Source organism: Babesia bovis, chromosome 3 (assembly GCF_000165395.2).
Source record: "Babesia bovis T2Bo chromosome 3, whole genome shotgun sequence".
In the NCBI taxonomy this organism is placed as follows: Eukaryota; Apicomplexa; class Aconoidasida; order Piroplasmida; family Babesiidae; genus Babesia; species Babesia bovis.
Genome location: NC_010575.1, coordinates 2144177 through 2167458, shown reverse-complemented (window position 1 = coordinate 2167458; position 23282 = coordinate 2144177). Strand labels below are relative to the sequence as shown.

The 23282-nt window shown below is 43.2% G+C and overlaps 12 protein-coding genes across 12 annotated transcripts; 6 read left to right on the top strand and 6 right to left on the bottom strand.

The window, feature by feature from the left end:
• Positions 1-28: 28 nt before the first annotated feature.
• Positions 29-1391, bottom strand: BBOV_III010070 (Papain cysteine protease family protein). Its single transcript, XM_001612081.2, has one exon. It carries the CDS (start codon positions 1373-1375, stop codon positions 68-70), a length of 1308 nt encoding a protein of 435 aa, XP_001612131.1. The 5' UTR covers positions 1376-1391; the 3' UTR covers positions 29-67.
• Positions 1392-1493: 102 nt separating this feature from the next.
• On the bottom strand, positions 1494-2492 carry BBOV_III010060 (uncharacterized protein). The gene has a single exon (XM_001612080.1). It carries the CDS (start codon positions 2447-2449, stop codon positions 1547-1549), a length of 903 nt encoding a protein of 300 aa, XP_001612130.1. The 5' UTR covers positions 2450-2492; the 3' UTR covers positions 1494-1546.
• Positions 2493-2756: 264 nt separating this feature from the next.
• BBOV_III010050 (ubiquitin family protein) lies at positions 2757-3669 on the top strand. Its single transcript, XM_001612079.2, has 5 exons — positions 2757-2973; positions 3104-3237; positions 3274-3337; positions 3372-3529; positions 3565-3669. Exons 1-5 carry the CDS (start codon positions 2883-2885, stop codon positions 3607-3609), a joined length of 492 nt encoding a protein of 163 aa, XP_001612129.1. The 5' UTR covers positions 2757-2882; the 3' UTR covers positions 3610-3669.
• Positions 3670-3716: 47 nt separating this feature from the next.
• On the top strand, positions 3717-5938 carry BBOV_III010040 (dynamin central region family protein). The gene is made up of 5 exons (XM_001612078.2): positions 3717-3943; positions 3977-5379; positions 5416-5610; positions 5645-5821; positions 5855-5938. The coding sequence occupies exons 1-5, from the start codon at positions 3746-3748 to the stop codon at positions 5907-5909; spliced, it is 2028 nt and encodes a 675-aa protein (XP_001612128.1). The 5' UTR covers positions 3717-3745; the 3' UTR covers positions 5910-5938.
• On the top strand, positions 5904-8420 carry BBOV_III010030 (DNA repair helicase rad25 family protein). The gene is made up of 4 exons (XM_001612077.2): positions 5904-6200; positions 6235-6366; positions 6401-7972; positions 8031-8420. The coding sequence occupies exons 1-4, from the start codon at positions 5943-5945 to the stop codon at positions 8379-8381; spliced, it is 2313 nt and encodes a 770-aa protein (XP_001612127.1). The 5' UTR covers positions 5904-5942; the 3' UTR covers positions 8382-8420.
• Positions 8421-8443: 23 nt separating this feature from the next.
• Positions 8444-9171, top strand: BBOV_III010025 (putative integral membrane protein). Its single transcript, XM_051767685.1, has 5 exons — positions 8444-8562; positions 8604-8735; positions 8811-8924; positions 8958-9018; positions 9052-9171. The coding sequence occupies exons 1-5, from the start codon at positions 8551-8553 to the stop codon at positions 9168-9170; spliced, it is 438 nt and encodes a 145-aa protein (XP_051623688.1). The 5' UTR covers positions 8444-8550; the 3' UTR covers position 9171.
• On the bottom strand, positions 9122-12807 carry BBOV_III010020 (histone acetyltransferase ELP3 family protein). Its single transcript, XM_001612076.2, has one exon. It carries the CDS (start codon positions 12511-12513, stop codon positions 9181-9183), a length of 3333 nt encoding a protein of 1110 aa, XP_001612126.1. The 5' UTR covers positions 12514-12807; the 3' UTR covers positions 9122-9180.
• A 146-nt stretch (positions 12808-12953) lies between these two features.
• On the top strand, positions 12954-13603 carry BBOV_III010015 (uncharacterized protein). Its single transcript, XM_051767862.1, has one exon. It carries the CDS (start codon positions 13033-13035, stop codon positions 13552-13554), a length of 522 nt encoding a protein of 173 aa, XP_051623736.1. The 5' UTR covers positions 12954-13032; the 3' UTR covers positions 13555-13603.
• A 458-nt stretch (positions 13604-14061) lies between these two features.
• Positions 14062-16374, top strand: BBOV_III010010 (heat shock 70kDa family protein). The gene is made up of 2 exons (XM_001612075.2): positions 14062-14166; positions 14331-16374. Exon 2 carries the CDS (start codon positions 14348-14350, stop codon positions 16289-16291), a length of 1944 nt encoding a protein of 647 aa, XP_001612125.1. The 5' UTR covers positions 14062-14166; positions 14331-14347; the 3' UTR covers positions 16292-16374.
• Positions 16373-18465, bottom strand: BBOV_III010000 (Zinc finger C3HC4 type (RING finger) family protein). Its single transcript, XM_001612074.2, has 2 exons — positions 18331-18465; positions 16373-18295 (listed from the first exon to the last, which is right to left on the bottom strand). Exons 1-2 carry the CDS (start codon positions 18388-18390, stop codon positions 16388-16390), a joined length of 1968 nt encoding a protein of 655 aa, XP_001612124.1. The 5' UTR covers positions 18391-18465; the 3' UTR covers positions 16373-16387.
• A 106-nt stretch (positions 18466-18571) lies between these two features.
• Positions 18572-21660, bottom strand: BBOV_III009990 (Beta-Casp domain family protein). The gene is made up of 3 exons (XM_001612073.2): positions 21547-21660; positions 20011-21363; positions 18572-19976 (listed from the first exon to the last, which is right to left on the bottom strand). The coding sequence occupies exons 1-3, from the start codon at positions 21638-21640 to the stop codon at positions 18592-18594; spliced, it is 2832 nt and encodes a 943-aa protein (XP_001612123.1). The 5' UTR covers positions 21641-21660; the 3' UTR covers positions 18572-18591.
• A 217-nt stretch (positions 21661-21877) lies between these two features.
• On the bottom strand, positions 21878-23282 carry BBOV_III009980 (putative integral membrane protein). The gene is made up of 2 exons (XM_001612072.2): positions 22979-23282; positions 21878-22942 (listed from the first exon to the last, which is right to left on the bottom strand). The coding sequence occupies exons 1-2, from the start codon at positions 23235-23237 to the stop codon at positions 21915-21917; spliced, it is 1287 nt and encodes a 428-aa protein (XP_001612122.1). The 5' UTR covers positions 23238-23282; the 3' UTR covers positions 21878-21914.

The following is a 23282-nucleotide window of genomic DNA, read 5'->3' as shown; positions in this document are numbered from 1 at the left end:
TCGATTTATCATTAATTATGGAGTATGTATACGCACGTACAACGTGCGTCAGGCTGACTCAACGAGCCTAGGCGCTCGCATACAGGGCCATGTGGGCCAGGCCACACTCGTTGTCAAAAGCGCTGCTTCCACGCGCGAGTCTAACATAGCCTTCCTCGCCCCAAGAGGTTCCCCAGGAGTTTTTAATTAGCCAGAAGGGTCCGTCATCATCTTGACCTACCCCTGCAAGTACCACTGCGTGATTTATTTCATCAGCGCAGCTGTCAAGGATACCCGAACTGTAGAACTGCCAATCTACGTTAACAGCTACGTATACAGTTAGGGGTCCATACTGCTTTAATAATTGTGGTAAATCCGGGTTTTCCGATAGGCCAAACCGTGATATAGTTAACCTGGGTTCGTTCAACGGTTCCACACAGGGTCCGCTCTTGGCGGTGTATGGATATGATGCCAACCGGTATACACCATGGTCACGTATGTATTCGTAGGCAAAGTAGGAATTGCCATAATCACATCCATGGCACTCCTTCACACAGTCCACTAGATTCTGTTCACTTAGCACAACGTCAATGTCCCGCTTGTGTTTAAAAAACGGCTCGGCGACACCAATGAGAGAGAATGCCCAGCATGATCCGCAATTACCCTGGTCTTTAACAGGGGTCATGTAATTGTCTTTACGTAGATCAATGAAGTCCTCCGGTGATATGTCGGCAAATCGATTCCCAGTTTGCCTAACCTCAGATTTCAAATTAGGTCCTTTTTGGTTACCCACAGCCGCCACTTGTGAATCGGGTATCCCTTTACTAACTCGTATCTTTGACGCTCGGGTACCCTGGAGTGACATGAACTGTTCAGGTGTCATGTCCGCAAATTGATTGATTTTCATAGTATATGTTTTGTGGACATTCATATTGAACTCCCGGATCCGTGTAACATTCCGGTAGAATGTAGCAAAACGTTCGATTTTCTCAGATATGCTATTATCATGGCGTTTGAAGTCACGGTTAAAGTCATTGAATTGGATATAGAGCTCTACTGCAGTGGAAGCACCAATCAGTACCTGGTCACGTTTGAGTGCCTCAACGATTATGGCAGCCGGGTCCTCGGAGTACTCACCCAGAACAGTAGCGTGATTCTCAAAGTTGCGATGTAAAAGCTCATTGCGAATAGCAATCTCCCAGTCACTAGGGCCACTAGATTTACCAATAACCGCGAATATACCGAATGCAAACAGAAATACAGCAGCTGCTGTACATAGATGTACAAAAGCACTTCCTCTACGAAGGAATGCACAGAAACGTTGGTATAAATCCTGTAGCTTTAACCTATTCTCACGTTCCGGCAAATCATCCCCAATGGGCTCGTAAACATCCATATGATCCTGGAGCAACGATGATGACGGCAACATTGTTATATAGTGACCAGGTCTACACACCCATCACGGTGGAATACCGGTGTACCGCCCCAAGCACTAGACAAAACAGGTCATAAACAAAATAACTTCATAAATTATAACACAACAATTTATGTGCTACGTAGGATATGTCTAGTGGACAAACTTTTTAAGCTCGTCGTAAAGAACCAAGACCAGGGCACCACCAAAACCACGCAGAATGTTAGCAAAGGCACCCTTGAAGAAACCGTTGACACCCTCATTCTTTAAAATCTTGCGGAAGCAGTCCAAGGAGCTCGTGTACATAATCTCAGAAGTCTGCTTCTTACCAGACATCATCATCATACGACGACGAACGGTGTCAAAGGGGTATGAAGCCAAACCAGCGTTGATGGTGACAGTCTGAGCAACGAACCACTTGAAGAACAAACTGACGTTCTTGTCATCACCATACAACACAGCCTTAGCAGAGTCGTACATACCAAAGTAGGTACCACGGTAAACAATGATACCAGTCACAGATATGCTGAAACCCTTGTACAGCGACATGAAACCAGTGGAACGCTTAATCTTCATCAAACAGTCCAACAAACCTGTGAACTCACGCTGGCCCTCCTTACGAACATCACTGGCAAGACGAGTCCTTGCAAAGTCAAGTGGGTACACAATCATCAAAGAACTGGCACCAGCAAGACCACCAGAAGCAACGTTAGCAGCGAAAAACTTCCAAAATTCAGTCTTCTGGTTGTACTTGGGGAACAGGGTCTTGAAAAAGTCCTTAAAGGCGAAGTTGAAGGCCTGAGTTGGGAAGTAACGAATCACATTAGCCATGTTGCCCCTCCATAAAGAAGATACACCCTGCTCCGCACAAACACGACCGAAACAGTTCACAATACCAGTGTAACGTGGCAATTTTCCACTCTTGATTTCGGGAATTGTGTCCTGGGTCTGGATAAGCATCTTCACGCGCTCAATGGGTGCCACCGCAGTTTTAGAAACAGCGGCGGACACACCACCCATGAGGAAGTCAGTGACGAAACTAGTTTTGTTCTCCATGGTAAATATGTAGATGGCGGATAAAGTGATCACACAAGTCAATAGGTCACTCCCACTGAACGTTGTCTGCACCCCACTAGTGAATTAGTAACTAGAAGGACGCGTAATATTTTGTGGAGCATAGAAAAAAGGTGATTAATGTATTGAATTTCATCAGATTCTTTGCTATAAACCAGAACGTACACACCAGAATGGTGTCTTCATAATATATATCATGTAGGTCTATCGACTAGACTCTGGGAAGCCCTTACACACTCCCCAGTATAACGTTGGATTAATCATGATACTCACTTCGAGTCTAATAACTCAAACATAACCTCTTTCTAGCACACTATAACTCACCTCATGTTTTATATATACACAGTGTATATCACATAGCCTTCCAGTCGATTGTCACAACACATTCATAGAAGGCTGGGTGTTTTTATAGTAAATGACTCCGGTCCTAATACTACTCCTGGTAGCCCAGATAACAACTGGTGCCAAAAACAACGATAAGCACATCCATGTCAGAACACTGAATGGTAGGTTAAATCACGTGGAAATGCCGACGGTGTCTATATCATATATGACCTGGATTCTATGTTACTCCTTCTGATCAATATACTCCTCTGTATAACCCAAACATTACATAGACCCATTCATGGCTTATAGGCAGTGCTTATGTACCGAAAAATGGAATCAAGACAGCAGGTGACCTTGCTAAAAAGCTAGAACGGCAATATGGAGTCCCGGTGGGACTATACTCACGCGGAGAAAGGCTGGATCACTGTGATCAACTGGTTGAGGTATGCTATAATAACAGATTCCAGTCATATATACAGCCCACTGTGGACATGTTAGTGCCCCTTAGGGGTGGTATGACAGTACAAGTACAGACGATGCTAGGTAAGTTCTAGGATACAATCCAGACAATACACAGGCCAAAAAATAGAAGTAGAGGTAGACCCTAACGACACAGTATTGGAGTTCAAGAAGAAGTTAAGTAAAAAGCAAAAACTACCAGTAGACCAGCAAAGGATAATATACCAGGGTAAGATGCTACAGGACCACAAGACACTGGCAGAATACAATATACAGGTAACACACATACACACCAGGGACATCCTGCACAGAACAACGCAGTTATACACATGGTACTGAGATTGCGCGGAGGATAGTAAAACATATACACATATCTAAAAGTATATAAACCAAAGCTAAATATAGCGTGGCGCGTCCTAAAAGTGGGATGTGTATCCAAAGTAGTGTGTGGGTACATAAGCTCACCGAAACGTTCCATAACATATTATCTACATGGAGCAACTAATACCAATAGTTAGTAAACTGCACGCCATACTAGCGCAAGCTGGCGAATGCAGCCCCGAGCTGCCTGCCATCGCCGTGGTAGGAGCTCAGTCAGTAGGCAAGTCATCAGTACTGGAAGCGATAGTAGGACGACCATTCCTGCCAAAAGGTACCGGGATAGTTACACAGAGGCCTTTGATACTACAGGTAGGCAGTATGAGTACGATTTATAGTTCCCAGCTACGCTATGATCCCAGTGCTATAGAATATGGAGAATTTGCACATAAGAAGGGCGTTATTTATAGCGACTTTAACAAGATCAAGGCTGAAATAAGATCTGAAACTGAACGATTACTAGGAAATACTAAAAATGTGTCACCAGTGCCAATATTCCTTAAAATCGTATCGCCAAAGGTCGTTGACCTCACTCTGATTGATTTGCCAGGAATTACCAAGGTACCAGTCAACGATCAAACGCACGATATTGAATTCCAAATTCGACGCATGATCATGGAGTATATCGCACAACCATCATGTATAATACTGGCACTGACGTCAGCTAATACGGACATTGCCACCTCAGACAGCCTGCAGATGGCCCGAGAGGTTGACCCCCAGGGGCTACGAACCATCGGGGTTATTACGAAATGTGATATTGTGGAGGATGCCAATGCCACACTGGATGTGCTGCAGGGCAAGGTATACAAGCTACGACGAGGATATGTCGGAGTTGTATGCCGAGATCGGTCTACTGCAGTGGCCGACACTAACCACAGCGCACAGGAAGAAGAACGATTCTTCCAAACACACCACATATTTTCTCAAATCGCAAATAGGTGTGGAACCAGACATTTATCAGCAATGCTTAACGAAATTTTAACAGGACATATCAAGGATATATTACCCTATGTAAAGGATAAATTAATAAACATGCTCAATGAGAAGCAAATTGAACTGGCATCGTACGGTCCAAGTAACCTGGCGGATTCACCTAGTGCATGCTTGCTACATTTTTTCAGCACCTTCTCACAAAAGTTCACGGATATCATCAGTGGCAGGAGTACCTCAACGCAAAACCCAGCACAGCTGAGCGGCGGTGCTAGGATATACTACATCTTTAACGATAGCTACCTAAAGACCCTAAAGGCATTTAACCCCCTGGCGGGACTTTCGGATATAGAGGTACGCACAGCTATACGCAACTCCACGGGGCCTACAAGTGCGTTATTTGTCCCAGAACTGGCTTTTGCTAACCTAGTGAAGAAACAAATACAACTACTGGAACCACCATCACTACAGTGCGTGGATCAGGTTTATGAAGAACTATTGAATATACTGGAAACATGCCAAGTTGAGGAATTAAACAGGTACACCAACATGCGCGCCAAAATGCTACAGGTAGTACGCAACCTAATCAAGCAGTGCCTAGGGCCAACCAAGGATATGATCCGTAACATGATTAAAATTGAACTTGCGTACATCAATACCAACCACCCAGATTTCCTAAAGAATAACGCCATGGCAGAACAGTACCAACAGAGACCACGAGAACATACACCAATGCATAAGCAACATGTATACCGACAGTTGCCCAGGGGCCCTGAAACTAATTCGACATACGCAGAATCACTTCAATCAGATACGTAGGTTTTAAGGTGTCCCTTTGGATTCCATCGCAGCCTGGATATACATAAAAAACAGGAGTCATTTGACCCCTACCCAAAGGAAGAACACGAACCACTATTGGAGAAACCAGCGTTGTGGCTCCCAAACATACCACGAGTAGTTATTTTAGGAAACGAGCCCAGTGAACGTGAAGTTATAGAAGCACAGCTTATCAAGACATTGATTGAAAGCTACTTCTCAATAGTCAGGTAATAAGTATGAATAGTGCTATATGTTACACAGAAAGAATATAACAGACGCCGTACCAAAGTGTATTATGCACTTCATGGTAAATAAGACAACGGAGTCTGTCCACCAGGAACTTATATCACAGTTATATAAAAAGGAGTTATACGAGGAACTAACTGCAGAATCGAAGCATATAATAGAACGTAGAGAAATGTGCGTAGATAGCATCAGGTAAGTCGTGATAGTAAATAACATAATACACAGGTCACTACAACAATGCGTAGTGGAACTCAATGAACTCGCTGAATATAAACTATAGACTTACACATATAATATATCGCACTTTATAACCATGAAAGATAAAGCTTCCGCAGTTCAAAATTGGGGATCGCTCCCTTTTACAGTAGATGGAAGTGAACAGTGGATACGTAACTTTAGGGACTATACAGATATAAAACTTAAAAAGGACCATGAAAACAGACCCATGTGGGTGTGCCCTGATGGGTACTTGTACCTGGATATATCAGCAAAAGCCAGCAGGCAGGCACAGGACTTTCTAACCACTATCGCAGAACCCATTTGCAGGCCTGAGTACCTGCATGAATATCAAGTAGGTTGTGACGTCTTGTAGCCATCCCTCGCAGATAACGGTATTCTCATTGTATACTGCAGTATCAGTAGGACTCACAGTAGAGGAGTTACTCACAAACCTGAATAAATTCTCCAAGAACGAAATACCAAAGAAGGTCAAGGATTCCATTGTAACCACTGCCTCAGTAGGTTGTTTGTGCACAGAGAATATGTCTACAGGCATTTGGGAAGATCAAATTAGTACTCAGGGATAACAGGTACTGGATAGAGTCACATGATAAAAAGGAATTGGACCACCTGTTGACCAACCCGGTCATCAGGAGTGCTAGAATAGTACCAAATACATGGACACAAAAGGAGTCAGACCAGGAATATATCACCTCATCAGTACTCACAGCTGATGTCGCGTCTATCATGTTCAACTCAACAGAAAACAGTGATAGCGCAAAACCGGTAAGGGAGTCGAAAATGCCGGTGGCAGTGGAGGGATTGGGGACAGTGTCTGAGGAGTCACGTGCTACAAGTGAAGTGTACTCCTTCGAGGTATACCAAGAGAAAATAGAAGAGCTGAAACGTGAAGCCTTACAGTCAATGAAAAGACCATTAGTTATGGAATATGATTTTAGAAAGGATAAGAAGACACCGACTTTAGATTGCTGCATCAGGACTAATATTAAGATTAGATACTACCAAGAAAGAGCGCTTAGGCGTATGTTTAGCAATGGCAGAGCAAGGTCTGGTATCATAGTGTTGCCATGTGGAGCTGGGAAGACACTTACTGGTATTGTGGCGGCATGTACCGTCAGGAAGCCCATATTCGTACTGACTACATCAGCAGTGGCAGTAGAGCAATGGGTGAAGCAGTTCCAGGAGTTTACCAATATATCAGCTGAACGAGTGGTGACTCTCACATCGGATCATAAAAGTGACCTTTGGGATGAAAAGGGCGCTGGTGTAGTGATATCAACCTATACCATGATGGCATTCACAAGGAAACATAAGGAATCAACAGAGAATATATTGAACCAAATAAAACAAAGAGATTGGGGACTGCTGATATTCGATGAAGTGCAATTTGTGCCGGCACCAGCCTTCAGAAGAATCAATGATATTGTAAGGTCACACTGTAAATTGGGACTTACGGCCACACTAGTCAGGGAAGATGATCTCATCAAGGACCTGCAATGGCTAATCGGACCAAAGCTGTATGAAGCCAACTGGCTAGAACTGCAGGAAAAGGGATTCCTAGCAAAAGTAATATGTAAGGAAATATGGTGCCCTATGACAGCACCCTTTTATAGAGAGTATCTCCGCAGCGACTGCGCTAAAAAAAGAAGGTTGTGGTCATGTAACCCAGTTAAACTGGCAACCTGCGAGTACCTACTGAAGTTTCATGAAGCACGGGGTGATAAGGTTATTGTCTTCTCGGATAACCTGTTCGCACTGCATAACGTAGCCAAAAAACTATGTAGACCCTTCATCTGCGGTAAGGTCTCCTCAGCGGAACGCATCATCATATTGAACAAGTTCAAAAATGAAAATACGTTTAACTCGATCATACTCTCGAAAGTTGGTGATAACGCACTGGATATACCGTGTGCCAACGTAGTAATACAAATATCGTTCAACTTTGCATCAAGAAGACAAGAAGCACAACGGCTAGGACGTATATTAAGACCAAAAAGTAAAACTGATGAAAATGGATTCAATGCGTTCTTCTACAGCCTAGTGAGTAAAGACACACAGGAAATGGTATTCGCTGATAAAAGACAACAGTTTATCATCGATCAGGTATGTCTCATGTTCGCTACTGGCACCCCGAAGGCAATAACATACTCACAATGTACAGGGATACGCATATAACGTAACAAGCTCATCGGAAATAGTAAAAGACGAAAGTAACCTAATATACGCTAAGCCAGAAGTGAGAGAAGAGTTACTCAGGGAAATCAATGTACAAACCACTGATGTGGACGAAGAAGAAGATGAACATATACCAGATCCAAAGCTTAACCCGCAACTGGAAAATATTAACATAAACAATATACAGAACAGGACTTCACTAGCCGCACTTACAGGGTCAACGCAAAATAAACAAACCAAGAAGAAATCACACACCTTGAAACTAAGGAAAAAGCCATTAAGAAAGAAGGCAAGCCAACACCCAATGTTCAGGAAGTTCTTCTCAAATAAGACATAATAATATGTATATGAACATAGTACAAAAATATAGAACTGTTGCCACAAAATGTAACACAGTGACTGTTAGGTATATATCCGATAGTAATACAGCCTTGAAACATGAAATTAACAAAACAAGGCAGATATTAGCACACACATCGCAACAATACTCCCATGTCTACGCTCAGATGCTAAAAGAGGTAGGAAGTCTTTAGTAACAACCTGGATGTACCTTATATAGCACACTGAAAGTATAACTAAAAGCGCAACGGACGATCAAATCAAGAATATAGCACGTGAACTCGATGATACTACCCAGAAATACCATGAAGCAGTTACGAAATATCTCAAAAACAGGGATGATTACAACGAGGTGAGTGCTAGTGTCTTAGTAGTATAGATGGGCACTATATAGCCAGCAACTTTCAAAACTATAACATATATTCAGGCAGCACAAACAAGAATAACAAATGATGCAAATATTAAATTCGGGGTGGTAGGAGTAGCGTTCATGTGCGTTTTCGGGTCTTTGGCACTGTCATTACATCCAATATTCCTGGTGGTATGTTATATCACAGTGGTTAATACATAACAGGGATGTGCCATTGGGGGATACACTTATAGACCAGTGTTCAGGCAAAGTAGAAAACGTATAGGTAAGTAGCATGGACTTAACTCATTATACCCAGAGATCACCAATGACATGGAAGCTAGACTGCAGATGAGTAAACAATGTAAAGGTGAAATTGACGCACTACAAAAACACATAGAATACCAACTAGAACGCTTGGAACGTACAATTAAATAGATTATTTGTCCTACCTACGACGATATGTAGCGCCGAAACAGGCAACACCTAAAAGAACAACCGATGCTACGAGATGCGGATTCTCTAGTACTACCCGCTTGTACTCCAGGAATCCCTTGAAATAGTCATTAATAGAACACATCCAACTGTCGTATGTCATCCACAGGGTTTTGGTATAGTCCTCATGATTTTCTGCACGAACCCAGCGTAACAAACGCGGAATGTTTATGATGTAATGCCCCCCAACTGTTAATGGGTATTGCACTTTGGCAGCTTTTTTCCCAAGCTCATCGGGTAAATCCTGTTTCAATAAACGTGCGCTTTCCTTTAGGTCAACACGATTTACCCTTATAGAACTAGGTAGCATAACGTAACCCTCACGAGATTGATTAAACGAAAAGCTGTGACGAATTAATTCAGGATCCAGTGACTTTAGCATAAATGTGTCCTTGACGTAATAACCATGCTTCATGTAGTACCTACGGGTGCCAATACCTGCAATCACAGCAATCTTGCGGTAACCACGTGCTAAAGCTATTATGTCAGCAGCCAGAAGTAAACTAGCACCAATGCCACGATGCTGATATGGAGTTGATTCAGCAGGATTCTTGCCATGAGCAACAACAACACCATAGACATGAAGCTCACGAATCAAGGCACATCCCTCAAGACATTGGAATTGGGATATGTCTGGATTATGTACACTGTCATCACGCAATCTTAATCTAAGGAAACCAAATATGCGACGTTCGTCAGCACTCTCGTAACTCAAGAAGAATTCATCACCACCAGAAGCACGATATTGACGAACCATTAAACAAGCACCAAGAGCTTGGGAACCATGCTTAACCTCACGACAACGAATGCAGCGACAGTTTAATCCACGACATGACATCTTGTTAAGTAGAAGCTGACGCATGTTAGTGACATTGGTTCCACCAATAATAGATGGATTTGGAATATCACGAATCACACGATTTAGACGGATCCAGGGATGTATAGCACGCTTGACACGCATTATTAGCTCAATTAGTAAGTTAGGGTCAGTGTCATAATAAGGGACATGGACACCACTCTTGTACCACTCCTCTATTCGCGTGAAAGGTGTCACCTCACACGGATATATCTTCCATTGGTCTGCCTGCAAAGACTCGTCACTTAAAACGCGCTCGAACATGACCATATCCAATTCAGGTGAACTTGATGGTAAATCTGGCATTAAATGAATATCAACCTTGTAACAATTCTCTTTCAAAAGACGTATGGCATGGATACTGGCCTCCACGTCATGGCCACGGTTAACATGTTTTAGCACTTTATTGTCAGTATGTTGGATACCCAGCTGAACACGAGTACACCCGAATTCACGTAGTAAACGTATCTCCGCGGGATTAATGCGATCAGGACGAGTTTCAAGTGTTAGGCCAATAATGCGACAGTTGGCATTCACATTCTCTGTCTGCTCAAAAAGTAGACTTTCCCGTTCACGGGCGGTGTTGTAGTCCTCGGGAAATATATTGGCAGCGTAATATAAATCACGGCAGAAACTCTCCTGATAATCACGAGGATAACCACTCCAAGTACCACCCAAAACCAGGATCTCTATCTTGTCAATGACGTGGCCGTTACGCATCAAAGTCATGCCGCGGTCATAAAACTGACGCACAGCATCAAAGTCGTTCTGATTAGCACGTAACACTGCGGGTTCCGTAGATAAGTAACTGCGAGGCTGACCAGGCTCGTTAGGACAGTAGTAACAATCAGAGGCACAACTGAAGTTACCAGGAGCTGTAAGAACAGTTATAACAACAACTCCTGAATCCGAGCGCACTGATTTATGACGTAACAAGTGCTGCATATGAGCAGGGTACTTAACAGATCTACCCGATGTTATACCCTCAGCGTCACGCTGTAACTGTAGTAAACGCTCAAAAATCTCACGCTTAGATGGACTTATGCGGAATTCGCGACGTAGTACTGACATCTCCGCGTTCAATTCAGCTTGGTTGCGAATGGAGTTACTTCGTGATAACAATTGGTAAATAAAGTTATCAATAGGTGTTGAGGACTCAGTGTCCAAGTTGAAGTAAATGTCAGAATAACGATCAAACTTCACATCGGAATACAAAGCGCCAAACTTCTCATTCTCCGCATCGTTATTGCCAAACTCCTGCCAATGCTTCATGGAACGGGCAAAACAATCCAAGTGACGTCTACGATGAACGTCAGCAAAATCGGCACGAGTCACACGAGTAACACGGCCTGCAACCTCTTTGAAACTAACACGAGTCGCAGGAAAAAAGTTACGCATCTCATCCTCACTGCACTCGGAACTAAGATATTCATCACTTAGGTAATCAGAACGATCTTCCGAGTCACTGAATGATTCGGGATCATGGCAATCAACTACGGGATCCGACGGTGACTGGATAGAGTCCGGTGAAACAGTAACCGGATTTAGTATAGGTCCTTCATCCTCTACAACAACTGTTGTAGGATGGACCTCAGATACCGATGCATCCAGTGGATCCACCTCCACTGGAGTTGATTCAGCACATTCAGTGATGTCAGTTGGCACCAGTGGACTGTTGTTAGGAGCGATACAACCAATGTTAGCGTTATCATCTAAATCACAGGTCAAGGACATTGCATCCACAGTAGTATTCTCACCAGATGAAGTCAAAGGGCACACTGGTAGGGGTTTCTCCAATGGGTCCTGATCATTGGATTCTGGCATACTAGGCTCAACCACTGATCCTGATTCTATATCCGATGATAGTGCTTCATGGGATTCTGGCACACTAGGCTCAACCACTGATCCTGATTCTATATCCGATGATAGTGCTTCATGGGATTCTGGCACACTAGGCTCAACAGCAGATAGAGATTCTATATCCGATGATAGTGCTTCATGGGATTCTGGCACACTAGGCTCAACAGCAGATAGAGATTCTATATCCGATGATAGTGCTTCATGGGATTCTGGCACACCAGGCTCAACAGCAGATAGAGATTCTATATCCGATGATAGTGCTTCATGGGATTCTGGCACACTAGGCTCAACAGCAGATAGAGATTCTATATCCGATGATAGTGCATCTGAAGTCTCGGAAACCATCGCATCGTCTTGGACGGTGACGTCAGATTCAGATATCACTAGTGTAGGAGCACTCTCAGTAACAGTAGTCACATCATCAACGTCCGATAAAATAGTCACCTCAGGGACTGATGGAGTATCGAGAACCTGTTCCGATGTGGATCCAGGTTTATTCGCAGGTACACCACGACGTTTCACAGGCTTAACACCACCTTTGAATTTGTTCCTATTATTACGATGCACCATTGTCAATATTCAACGAAATGTAAATTCCTTCCAAAATAGCACATCAATTAGAAATTAATGGAATAAACACATATAATGTCCTTGTATACATGAAAACATATAACACCTATAAAATAATGAAACTTAATATTGCAACGTTAAGAGCTAGACATGGAAGATCATGTCAGCTTAGTTGAATTCCTATAACCAATGACAGTAAACTAAATGTTACTATCTAAATTTAATTTAATAAATATAACAAAGAAGGCTTACAAAATTGCATGAAATTATTAAAGTTTTTTTATGTGTAACACCACAGACACACTTCACTCTCACTTTTCTTGCTGCAGAGAAAACCCAACTTTTGCGATGAAAAAATCAGACAAAAAGGTGTGCAAAAGACTATGCTTTGCGATCGACTGATGAATCACGAATGATATAAGGAACAACAGGCTATAATAACGTGATACACAGCAAGACAACCATTATAGCTCAAATGTAAGCTAATGCAAAATACAAATGCATAGTTAAGGATATACAATGAAGATTGTCACACACGAAGACGAAATTGATAAACTAGAAAATGAAGTAAGAAGAAGATTGGCTATTGTTAGCGGTTTACTAAAACTCAGAAATGTGCAGAACGCAGAAATATATGTGGAACATTTCAAAAAAGCAAAATTACAATTTGATGAAATTGCACAATATATAGCAGAAGTACAACAAAAGGTGGACCATGAATTAGCATTGCTGCACCAAGTAGATGGAGTAGTACAAGCACACGAATTGCAACAAAAGGTTATAAAAGAAGTAGAAAAACAAATACAAACCTCTGAAGCAATCAAAGCAATTAGCGAATTGAGACATTCAGCAACTGTAACCAAAAATGAAATGTTACAAAAAACAGGAAACAAGGACACACACAGTTACAACAAAGGAGTAAATAGCTTCAATGTGCATACAGCGAACAAAAATAATTATGCAGTACGCGCAAAAGTATGTAACAACGTGCCAGGAAGTTACTCTAAAAATAGAGATACCTTTAATAAGTACATCCTATGACCAGAGATCTCTCCTGAAATGAAGCCATAAACACATAATATAACTAATTTATCGTAATAAACTATAAATGCGCCATAATAGCGACATCTAGTGAAGAACAACGAAAATGTGTGAGACGCCAGTAACACCAAATGCGACAAACGGAAAATGTAACAGAATATGAAGATTCTACAAAAAATCATTCAAATTATACTACTACATATGATCCTAAAAGAGCACAAGCCGTTTTCGTGACGTAAATATAAAGGTGACACATGAGACAAGTGACACCGACAACACATTAAACTTATACACCCATATCGTTACCAACCCACAGTACTACACTAAAATATAACCAAGGGACTAATACACAGTTTCCAGAACTATTACTAGCTAATCAGGGGACAAATGACCGAAATTACCCGTCTCAGTGCTGAGGCCAAGTGGCCCCTGGGGGACTAAGTAATTTGACACCTCTGGCCCCAGGTTACCGAAACACAATGTCCGACACACATAAACATTTAAGTACAGAAATTTGAACAGTATTTAGCCGACATTAACGGCTACATTTTCAACAAAGCGAAAAGGCCTACTGTTGCCAATAAAATATCACAACGAAATTACAAAGTAATTGTAAGTTTCACACCAAGCACACAGTTGAAACGAGATTCCACATCCTGCGATATAATATTAGTTATTGCACAACGTGGAAACTATTCAACTATTAATTAAACAATTTAATTGTCTCAAGAAGGACTAAATCAACTTGTCTATTCACTCGACTCATTAACTTGCAGAAACAAGAACGATCAAAATGTCTGCTCCCGCTATCGGTATTGACTTGGGTACTACCTACTCTTGTGTAGGTGTATACAAGGACAACAATGTCGAAATCATTCCTAATGACCAGGGTAATAGAACAACACCCTCCTACGTAGCCTTCACCGACACCGAACGTCTTATCGGTGATGCCGCCAAGAACCAAGAAGCACGTAACCCTGAGAACACCGTATTCGACGCTAAAAGGCTTATTGGAAGGAGATTCGACGACAAGACCGTACAGGATGACATGAAACACTGGCCATTCAAGGTCACCAACGGTGTCGGTGGTAAACCAACCATCGAGGTCACCTTCCAGGGACAAAAGAAGAGCTTCCACCCAGAAGAAATTTCATCCATGGTGCTCATCAAAATGAAGGAAATTGCCGAGCTGTACCTGGGTAAGACCGTAAAGGATGCCGTCATCACCGTACCCGCCTACTTCAACGACTCCCAGAGGCAGGCTACCAAGGACGCTGGTACCATTGCTGGTCTCAACGTTATGCGTATCATCAACGAACCCACCGCTGCCGCCATTGCCTACGGTTTGGACAAGAAGGGATCTGAAGAGAAGAACGTACTCATCTTCGATCTTGGTGGTGGTACTTTCGATGTGTCAATCCTTACCATTGAAGACGGTATCTTCGAAGTCAAGGCCACCGCTGGTGACACCCACCTTGGTGGTGAAGACTTCGACAACTTGCTCGTTGAGCACTGTGTGCGTGACTTCATGAGGATCAACAACGGAAAGAACTTGGCAAGCAACAAACGTGCTCTTCGTCGTCTCAGGACCCACTGTGAGCGTGCTAAGCGTGTGCTTTCCAGCTCTACCCAGGCCACCATTGAACTCGACTCCCTCTTCGAAGGTATTGACTACAACACTACCATCAGCCGTGCTCGTTTCGAGGAAATGTGTGGTGAGAAGTTCAGGGGAACTTTGATCCCAGTGGAAAAGGCATTGGAATCCAGTGGTCTCGACAAGAGGAAAATCCACGAAGTCGTTCTTGTCGGTGGTTCCACCCGTATCCCCAAGATCCAGAGTCTCATCAAGGAGTTCTTCAACGGAAAAGAGCCAAGCCGCTCAATCAACCCCGATGAAGCCGTTGCCTACGGTGCCGCTGTACAGGCTGCCATCTTGTCCGGTGACCAGTCTGGCAAGATCCAGGAATTGCTTCTTCTCGATGTCGCTCCACTCTCCCTCGGTCTCGAAACCGCTGGTGGTGTCATGACCGTGCTCATCAAGAGGAACACCACAATCCCTACCAAGAAGACCCAGATCTTCACCACCAACGAGAACAACCAGGAAGGTGTGTTCATCCAGGTCTTCGAAGGTGAACGTGCTATGACCAAGGACAACAACTTGCTAGGAAAGTTCCACCTCACCGGTATTGCACCAGCTCCACGTGGTGTGCCTCAAATCGAAGTTACTTTCGATATCGATGCCAACGGTATCCTTAACGTCACTGCCATGGACAAGTCTACTGGAAAGTCAGAGCATGTCACCATCACCAACGACAAGGGACGCCTCAGCACCGCCGATATCGAGCGCATGGTTGCCGAAGCCGAGAAGTTCAAGGAGGAGGATGAGGCCAGGCGTTCATGCGTTGAGGCCAAGCACCAGCTTGAAAACTACTGCTACAGCATGAGGAATACCCTCAACGAAGACTCTGTCAAGACCAAGCTCGATGCTGGAGAAATCTCATCAGCACTCGCCGTCATTGATGAAGCCATCAAGTGGCTCGAGACCAACCAGACCGCCACCAAGGAAGAGTTTGAATACAAGCTCAAGGAGGTCGAAAAGGTCTGCCAGCCACTCGCTACCAAGATGTACCAGGCTGCCGGTGCTGGAGGCATGCCAACTGGCGGCCCAGGCGGATTCGGAGGCGCTGCCCCCGGAGGTGGCTCATCTAGCGGACCCACTGTTGAGGAAGTTGACTAAGCACATGGCAATGCCTGAAAACATTTATTTACTCATCAAACAATGCTAGTCTTCACTTAACAAAAACGTAATCATGAGAATACATACTATATATAGTTAGTCAAAGTATAAACGCTTAACGTCGTTGCGGTCAAACACAACCTTACAAGCGGGACACTTGCGATTACGGCTCTTAATGCTGCTGTTAATGCAAGCCTCACAAAACACGTGACCGCACTGAGTCAAACAACGGTCACGGAAGTGTTCCGAACACAACGTGCAAATCATACGACGACGTAAAACCTCATTCTCACGAATGACACTGCAAATGTCACCCTTAACATCAAGTCCTTCAGGAAGCTGGTTCGTGTTATTATCGCCACCACTAGGTAGCAAATATGATAAACGGGATTGGCATTCCTTAAGGTCACGCTGACACCGTCGTAACCGAGCCTGAGACTCACACAAAGCAGAAGATGCAATGTCACGCTTCTTCTCGAACAACAGACTACGACGGTAAGATGATAACCATGTGTTGCGGTAGGCCGTCAAACGGTTAGTGAGAGCCTTATGAAAATCATAAGCACCCTCTATCCTGCGATCACAAAATGACCTTGCACGAGATAACTTTTCCTCCATAGCACGTATCTCGAAATCGGTATTGGCACACTTGTCACGATACATATTAAGCTCCTTCAACTGGCGTTGAAGACGCTCATTCTCAGTGACCTTCTCCTCATAAGCCAGACTTATCTCCTCAAGCTCTACGCTCAAGTTCTGTAACTGTTCCTGGTAGTCAGCTACACCCGAATCGGAATTTGATGTGCCTATAATTTTAGACATGCGATTTAAATGGTCACTGTATAAGCGATCCTTGGATTCTATTTTTGACATCAAGGCATCACGTTCAGATTGTAAACTAGAAACCTGAGCTTCCAATCTACGCTGCAACTCACGCTGATACTGTAATTCACCCTTGTATTCATCTAAACGGCGATCTACAGTACTGACGTGTTCAATCAACGAGTTGTGAGTTGATTCGTAACGCTGAATATACTCAAATAAGCGCTGGTCCTTATCTAAGCTCATACGCTGATAAGTCGATCGAAGCTTACAGTTCTCCTTTTCAAGGCGGTTTATCTCGCCGTCCTGAGCTACGCATACGTGATATAAACGAGAATATAACGTCGAGCCAACTATCATGGCTTCAGTTATGTCATCAACAGAACGGATTTTATCAGCTTGAGGTGGGCGCACTTCCATGGATGCTGACGAACTTGCTGCGGCAGTGGTTGGAGATGTCACCTCCTTCGTACTAGCTCGTGTCAGCTGAGTAATTTCAGACTTGGCCTCATCCAATGAATGACGTAACGTAGAGTTCACCTTTGTTAAACGAGATATCTCTACCTCAAGCTTGCCATTCTCCATACGCTGTATGGATAATTCAGCACGAGATTGATCTAGAAGGTCATACAAACGACCAACTGCCAACTCCAAAATGCGACGATAACCACGCTCAATCGACAGCTGCTCATCTGAGCTACCGTTAGTAGTATGTGAACCTAAGAGGCAGCATTGCTGGACGCGTTTTACTAACTCGTCCTTGCGGCGATTGAATGCTTCCAAGTGGGTAGACAACGACGATTCCAACTCGACATCACCGGGAATAGTATTCCCTTCCGATGATGTGTCACTTACAGAAGATGCAATGTCAAAAGGCAGGGTCTTAGCAGATTGTTTACTGCGAATAACCGAAAAAGGTAAGCGATTACGATGTAATGAGTCTAAAAACGTGTCCTCGGTAACTACACTCCTATCAGATGCTACCTTGGTACCATCAACCAGTCGACCGAACTCATCGTTTAAGACATCCCATAAAGTACCGATGGAAGAACACAAGTCACGCAAACACTCATTCTCTCGAACGAGGTAGGCATTGCGAGATTCAAGTCGTTCAACCTCAGAACGGTATCCAACTAGACAGTCACGTAACTTGACAAAACTCTCAGATGCACGAGAGTCGTCCTGTAACAAAGTTAATATTGCATAATTAAGCATACCTGACACGGTAAATCCACAAAAACCTCCGCCAATACATCATGTGCACGTTTCTTCGTCATAGGAATACACACCCAAATGATAACATCAACAAACAGGTAACCAGATTACATTATGCGATACAGATACATACTAATCAATGAGGAATCCCGGAATTTTTCTTGATTTTATAATGAAACGGTATCAATAGCTGGGGTATGCAATATGTAACAAAACAACAACACCATTAGACATGATAGTATTACTAACACAATTAAAGCATATCAGTACAAAGGCTCTAAACGATTGTGTAAACAGCGGAGCATCTTCCGAGAAAAGTAAAAGGAAGGATCCAAAGTACCGCGCACACTCCAACGATGCATACCGTGACGAACTGTATCACGAGATACCAAACAACGGTCAGTCACACTCAAAACACCGCCCTCGATGCCACAGTTGTCCGGTAAGCACTGTTCAACGTAACCCAGTAATGTAGGCATGGATACGGTACCAACGTACAAACTGCGGTCACTAGAGTGTAATAACTCTGTGTCACGCAGAGATGTTGTTTTCACAGTAACTTCATCAGCTCCAGGATCATCATCCATGTCACTAACGTCATCTCCAGGTATTAACAGCGATATACCCGGTGTACCTGAAGCACGCTCAGTCCAAAAGGTAGTACTCCTTATCTCCTGGTTACCAGTACCAGAGTTATCTAAGGGTTCAGCAACTAACCGAACAATAGCCTGGAATGTAGATACCGGGTTGTATAAACGCTTCCAAACAGAAACGGAACGCATAACAGACATAACACGATTCATTGTGGATCCAGCTGATTGGTCCACAGCCAATGAACCTGCATCGCCCTGATGAAGCTGCCATTTACCATGCGTTTCCGTGAATAATTTAAGTGAACGAGATAAAAACGATTCACGAAGGTCTAACGGAATGCAAACACTAGAGGTATCCTGTTTTTCCGCCATGCCAGACTCCAATGAGGCCAGCCCATAGATAACACATCCCGGAACTGTTTCACGAATTAACTGTGTTGTAACTGATAAGGTATTGGAATCACCAAGGCCAGGTAGCATCGCAATAGTACGGGGTACGCACTCCTTAAACAAACTGACGGCTTCACAACTTGGACGATGTTGACTAAAGTAATGAGTTAGATATAAACCACTGCGAATCACCAAATCTAAACGCTTGCAAACAGCAGTGGGCCTCGATCCGTCATCCATAGCAGGGATCTCGACAGTCCCAAACAAATTGCCGACACTAATGTTCTCAAGGTGATGCGTGTAGTATGTGTTGAAAGGATTCTCTACCGGTTCCGGTTGACGAGCCTCGGTATCACCAAATAAAGGATCATCTAAAACCGGTGGAAATCCAGGGTCCATAATATGCTGATCAAGGTCAGCACGCGATAAGTTAGTATAAGGTATCCCGTAGTCCAAATCAACGTCCAAATCCTTTTCATGCTTCTCCAAGTCATCACGAACTACAGTCGGTGTGGTGTAAGTAGCTACACCACCCTGGACAATAAAATTGCGATGGCCTTTAAACAAAAAGTCGGTAGCCAACTCCCCGTCAAAAGTGTCCATAATGACGTCTGTGTGACCCGCGGTAGTCACCTGCTCTTGGGTATCAGTATTATCCACAGTATCTACAGAATATGTATAAAAGCACATACAACATACCAGTCTCTTCAGCGTCCCCCTCAGTGGGTTCGAGGTTAAGTTTAAATTCAAAGTCGTAATGTAACTCATCGATATCTCCAGCACGAATAAAGTCATGGTAACGACCCAAAACACTGGATATACCAGAAGAGAGATTAGTAAATATAATACTGTTCTTCTTGTAACAAGATAATGCAGCAAAGAGGTAACTCGATAGACCAAAATCCAAACTGCTGCAAGTAGATATAAATACACAAGGTCTATTGGCAAATCGACGGAGTTCATCCAGACGAGATACCGCATGAATAAACTTCATGCTAGATATGGGATTCCAAAGAGTACGTAAGAAATTGTGACAAATAGTTGTACGCATGTATTCCAAACATGTGCCAAATAGTAGGATTAACTTGACAGCAATAGGAGATACCAAGACAATAGGATACTGTTGAAGATCACTATTCGACCACACAGCATTGAGGTGAAATAAAAGGTCAATCAATTGGGAACCAACATCCAATGGGATTAAAACAGAACCGTGCGATCGTAATGTACCGCCAATAACAGATAGTATAGAAGACATGCTATTGCATTCTGTAACGTATGGATTGACAGGTTCTGGTGGTAGTCGAGGTTGATCGTAAGTAACAACAACATCAGCGTTCCGTATACCGTCAAACTCACAACCGTTAAGGAACCATACGGATTCAACACGATATGTAGGCGCACATACTATAGTACGAGTGCCTAATTCCAAACGCCATACAGCACCACCAATGGATACGCCATTGTTCAATGGTAACAGTGATATATGAATGCGCCAACCTTCACCAGACTTAACAAATGGAAAACTCTCCCTATAACGTAACGTGACACAACCACTGTAAAATAAATCCAAATCTGAGAAATTGTAACCCTCAAACTTGTAAGAAAGCGTGGCGTTGTCCAGAACATCAACTAAACATGCTCGAGCAAACTTGTAGCATCCCTCAGTACAGAGTATAGATGGTAAGCCAAGACCATCGCGCACCACGTGGAGCCATGAATAAATAACAGGTAAAGCACCGACATGGCCAAAATCTCCATCAGTCAAAATTATAACGTCAACATCACTACAACATTGCTTCAAGAGATCAATGCTCTCAGGCTCGAAATCTAAACTCCAACCACAGTTAACTAGGATGTTGATATTGCAATGCTCCTGTGATGTATCATCGATGCTCATGGCATCTTTATCACTGTCTGTATAATGGTCGTGCCCTGACTTTACAGGGACTTTGCGATTTGAAGGGCGGTGTTCATATATTGAAGCGCCATCATGAACATCGCCTACATCAGTAGGCGACTGCGATGTGTCACTTTGACAGCTATGATAGCCTGGAATATGATAAAACTGCCGTCAACAGATAATGTCAACACACTAACATACAAACATTGTACCCAAAACAAGCACTCATATTACACATTGTATATAAATGTAGACATAGCACCAGATTAATGCTACAAAAAGTGGAAAACATGATATATACCGCTGAAAATCCACAATTAATGAACACCTACCATCACTGTCAAAATAACTTAAAGGTACACGCAATGTGACCTTCGTAGCCAAAAGTGAGCCGAATATTATCGGCTTGGCTATCAAGGAAGCCATTACCAAATATTAATCATCGATTTAAGTAAATTGTAGTCTGTTGGGTAGGTGACAAACAGAACAGAGGTTTGCTCTAGTCAGCCTGACAGCAGGCAACAATATTGAATATTTACAGACACCACTACACACAATATAGCGATATACAATGTCAAATGTGATTCCAGCAATGTATTCACGCAGTGCTTGCATAAAACTAATGTACCTATAATAGACATTAATTATCAACATAACGTTATGGGCTATATACACCCATGAAAAGCCGCAATACTACTCCTTAATGGCTGGAATCTGCAGCGCCCTGAGACAAGGGACACCTTGGGTTATACAATGTGTCCATGTTCAATAAAACGTTAAACTGACGGTTGAAGTACTCGTGCTGCTGACGACGCACCTTATCAACTTCCCGCTGACGGCTGGGATACGGTATAGTGGTACAGGGAACATTAACGGGATAGAACTTCTGTGGTAGCATGTCACCTCCAAAAAACATAGTCTCAAATCGCTGCTCAACAGATGATACGCGCAATAGAATATTGCCATCACGCGCATCCTCAGTTAGAAACCTGATCAGTTCTTCCGTATCACGATTACGAGGTATACGCTCACTCACACTAATTAAATAACTTATCTCATTCAATCCAGGCTGCACGTTTGTAATCAAATGTAAGTTGTTATCCAACATCAAAAATGACTTGAACGTGTCAAATAGTGAATTGTCCCTAACCTCAAGAGGTAACGCAATGTCGTCGTCATTAACTGCCTTGACACTACGTAAAGTAACAAGACTGTGCTGCGTGCAAACGCCATCAGCACCTTCTTCCTCATTATCAGAATCATGGTGGTCGTCCAATCCTTCGACATGGGGAAACGGGGTCACAGCAGATTTCTTTTCGTCGTGTTTAAATATGCCCTTAACAGAATCACGCAGAAAATCTGTCGTGTTGTCTGGCACCGTCCAAAGGGCTTCATTTAAACAATCCTCCTTTCTTTGGTTCACCTGACCCGATTTAGGTAAATAGAAAACAAATACATGAGAGGATAATGACGCCGTAAAAGGCGTTGGATTGAAGACATGATGCGATAGGTATAAAGTTCCTTCAAGAGATAGGGAACCGTCATCCTTTGTAATGACGTATAACTTGTGCTGAGGTTCACCCACAGCGCGAGGTGACTCCCATATTACAGTACCAGTAAACCCAGTTGGTGCAGACATGAAAAAACTGGCAATGAATCCAATAGTAAATATGAAACCAGCCATCATAATAAAGTGAACGGATGCCCTTAACATGTCGACGAACCATGCTAAAATAACAATTAGTCATGTAAATCACATCATACCTGGAAGAGAAAAAGAATTGCGATGTTTCATAGAGGACATTGTACTCAACAACATGCCCTCCATCTCAGGAAGATCAAAGGCTATCTCCTGAAGAAGAAAAAGGTCTTCATAAGCCTCACCGACGTCTGCGGTGCTCTCAATAGTCGAACGCTGCGATATGGAACCCTCCTTAGAGGATACATGACGGAAAACGTTTTCGCTGTCATCCCTATTCTCGTAGTCATACGAGTGCTGCAGATGAATGGGTGTTTGCGCCATCGTGGCCTCCAAAGGCACGCATTAACATTACACCCAAGCTAATGT

Coding starts and splice junctions, on each gene's coding strand:
- BBOV_III010070 (XM_001612081.2), bottom strand. CDS start 1,375: ATGGATGTTTACGAGCCCATTGGGGATGATTTGCCGGAACGTGAGAAT.
- BBOV_III010060 (XM_001612080.1), bottom strand. CDS start 2,449: ATGGAGAACAAAACTAGTTTCGTCACTGACTTCCTCATGGGTGGTGTG.
- BBOV_III010050 (XM_001612079.2), top strand. CDS start 2,883: ATGACTCCGGTCCTAATACTACTCCTGGTAGCCCAGATAACAACTGGT. Junction 3,338..3,371: donor ACAAGTACAGACGATGCTAG/GTAAGTTCTAGG, acceptor GACAATACACAG/GCCAAAAAATAGAAGTAGAG. Junction 3,530..3,564: donor TGGCAGAATACAATATACAG/GTAACACACATA, acceptor CATCCTGCACAG/AACAACGCAGTTATACACAT.
- BBOV_III010040 (XM_001612078.2), top strand. CDS start 3,746: ATGGAGCAACTAATACCAATAGTTAGTAAACTGCACGCCATACTAGCG. Junction 5,611..5,644: donor AGCTACTTCTCAATAGTCAG/GTAATAAGTATG, acceptor TATGTTACACAG/AAAGAATATAACAGACGCCG. Junction 5,822..5,854: donor ATGTGCGTAGATAGCATCAG/GTAAGTCGTGAT, acceptor CATAATACACAG/GTCACTACAACAATGCGTAG.
- BBOV_III010030 (XM_001612077.2), top strand. CDS start 5,943: ATGAAAGATAAAGCTTCCGCAGTTCAAAATTGGGGATCGCTCCCTTTT. Junction 6,367..6,400: donor CCATTGTAACCACTGCCTCA/GTAGGTTGTTTG, acceptor ATATGTCTACAG/GCATTTGGGAAGATCAAATT. Junction 7,973..8,030: donor AACAGTTTATCATCGATCAG/GTATGTCTCATG, acceptor CACAATGTACAG/GGATACGCATATAACGTAAC.
- BBOV_III010025 (XM_051767685.1), top strand. Junction 8,736..8,810: donor ACAGGGATGATTACAACGAG/GTGAGTGCTAGT, acceptor ACATATATTCAG/GCAGCACAAACAAGAATAAC. Junction 9,019..9,051: donor GCAAAGTAGAAAACGTATAG/GTAAGTAGCATG, acceptor CATTATACCCAG/AGATCACCAATGACATGGAA.
- BBOV_III010020 (XM_001612076.2), bottom strand. CDS start 12,513: ATGGTGCATCGTAATAATAGGAACAAATTCAAAGGTGGTGTTAAGCCT.
- BBOV_III010015 (XM_051767862.1), top strand. CDS start 13,033: ATGAAGATTGTCACACACGAAGACGAAATTGATAAACTAGAAAATGAA.
- BBOV_III010010 (XM_001612075.2), top strand. CDS start 14,348: ATGTCTGCTCCCGCTATCGGTATTGACTTGGGTACTACCTACTCTTGT.
- BBOV_III010000 (XM_001612074.2), bottom strand. CDS start 18,390: ATGACGAAGAAACGTGCACATGATGTATTGGCGGAGGTTTTTGTGGAT. Junction 18,296..18,330: donor TTGTGGATTTACCGTGTCAG/GTATGCTTAATT, acceptor ACTTTGTTACAG/GACGACTCTCGTGCATCTGA.
- BBOV_III009990 (XM_001612073.2), bottom strand. CDS start 21,640: ATGGCTTCCTTGATAGCCAAGCCGATAATATTCGGCTCACTTTTGGCT. Junction 21,364..21,546: donor AAGTTATTTTGACAGTGATG/GTAGGTGTTCAT, acceptor ATCATATTCCAG/GCTATCATAGCTGTCAAAGT. Junction 19,977..20,010: donor GGGGGACGCTGAAGAGACTG/GTATGTTGTATG, acceptor CATATTCTGTAG/ATACTGTGGATAATACTGAT.
- BBOV_III009980 (XM_001612072.2), bottom strand. CDS start 23,237: ATGGCGCAAACACCCATTCATCTGCAGCACTCGTATGACTACGAGAAT. Junction 22,943..22,978: donor CAATTCTTTTTCTCTTCCAG/GTATGATGTGAT, acceptor TTGTTATTTTAG/CATGGTTCGTCGACATGTTA.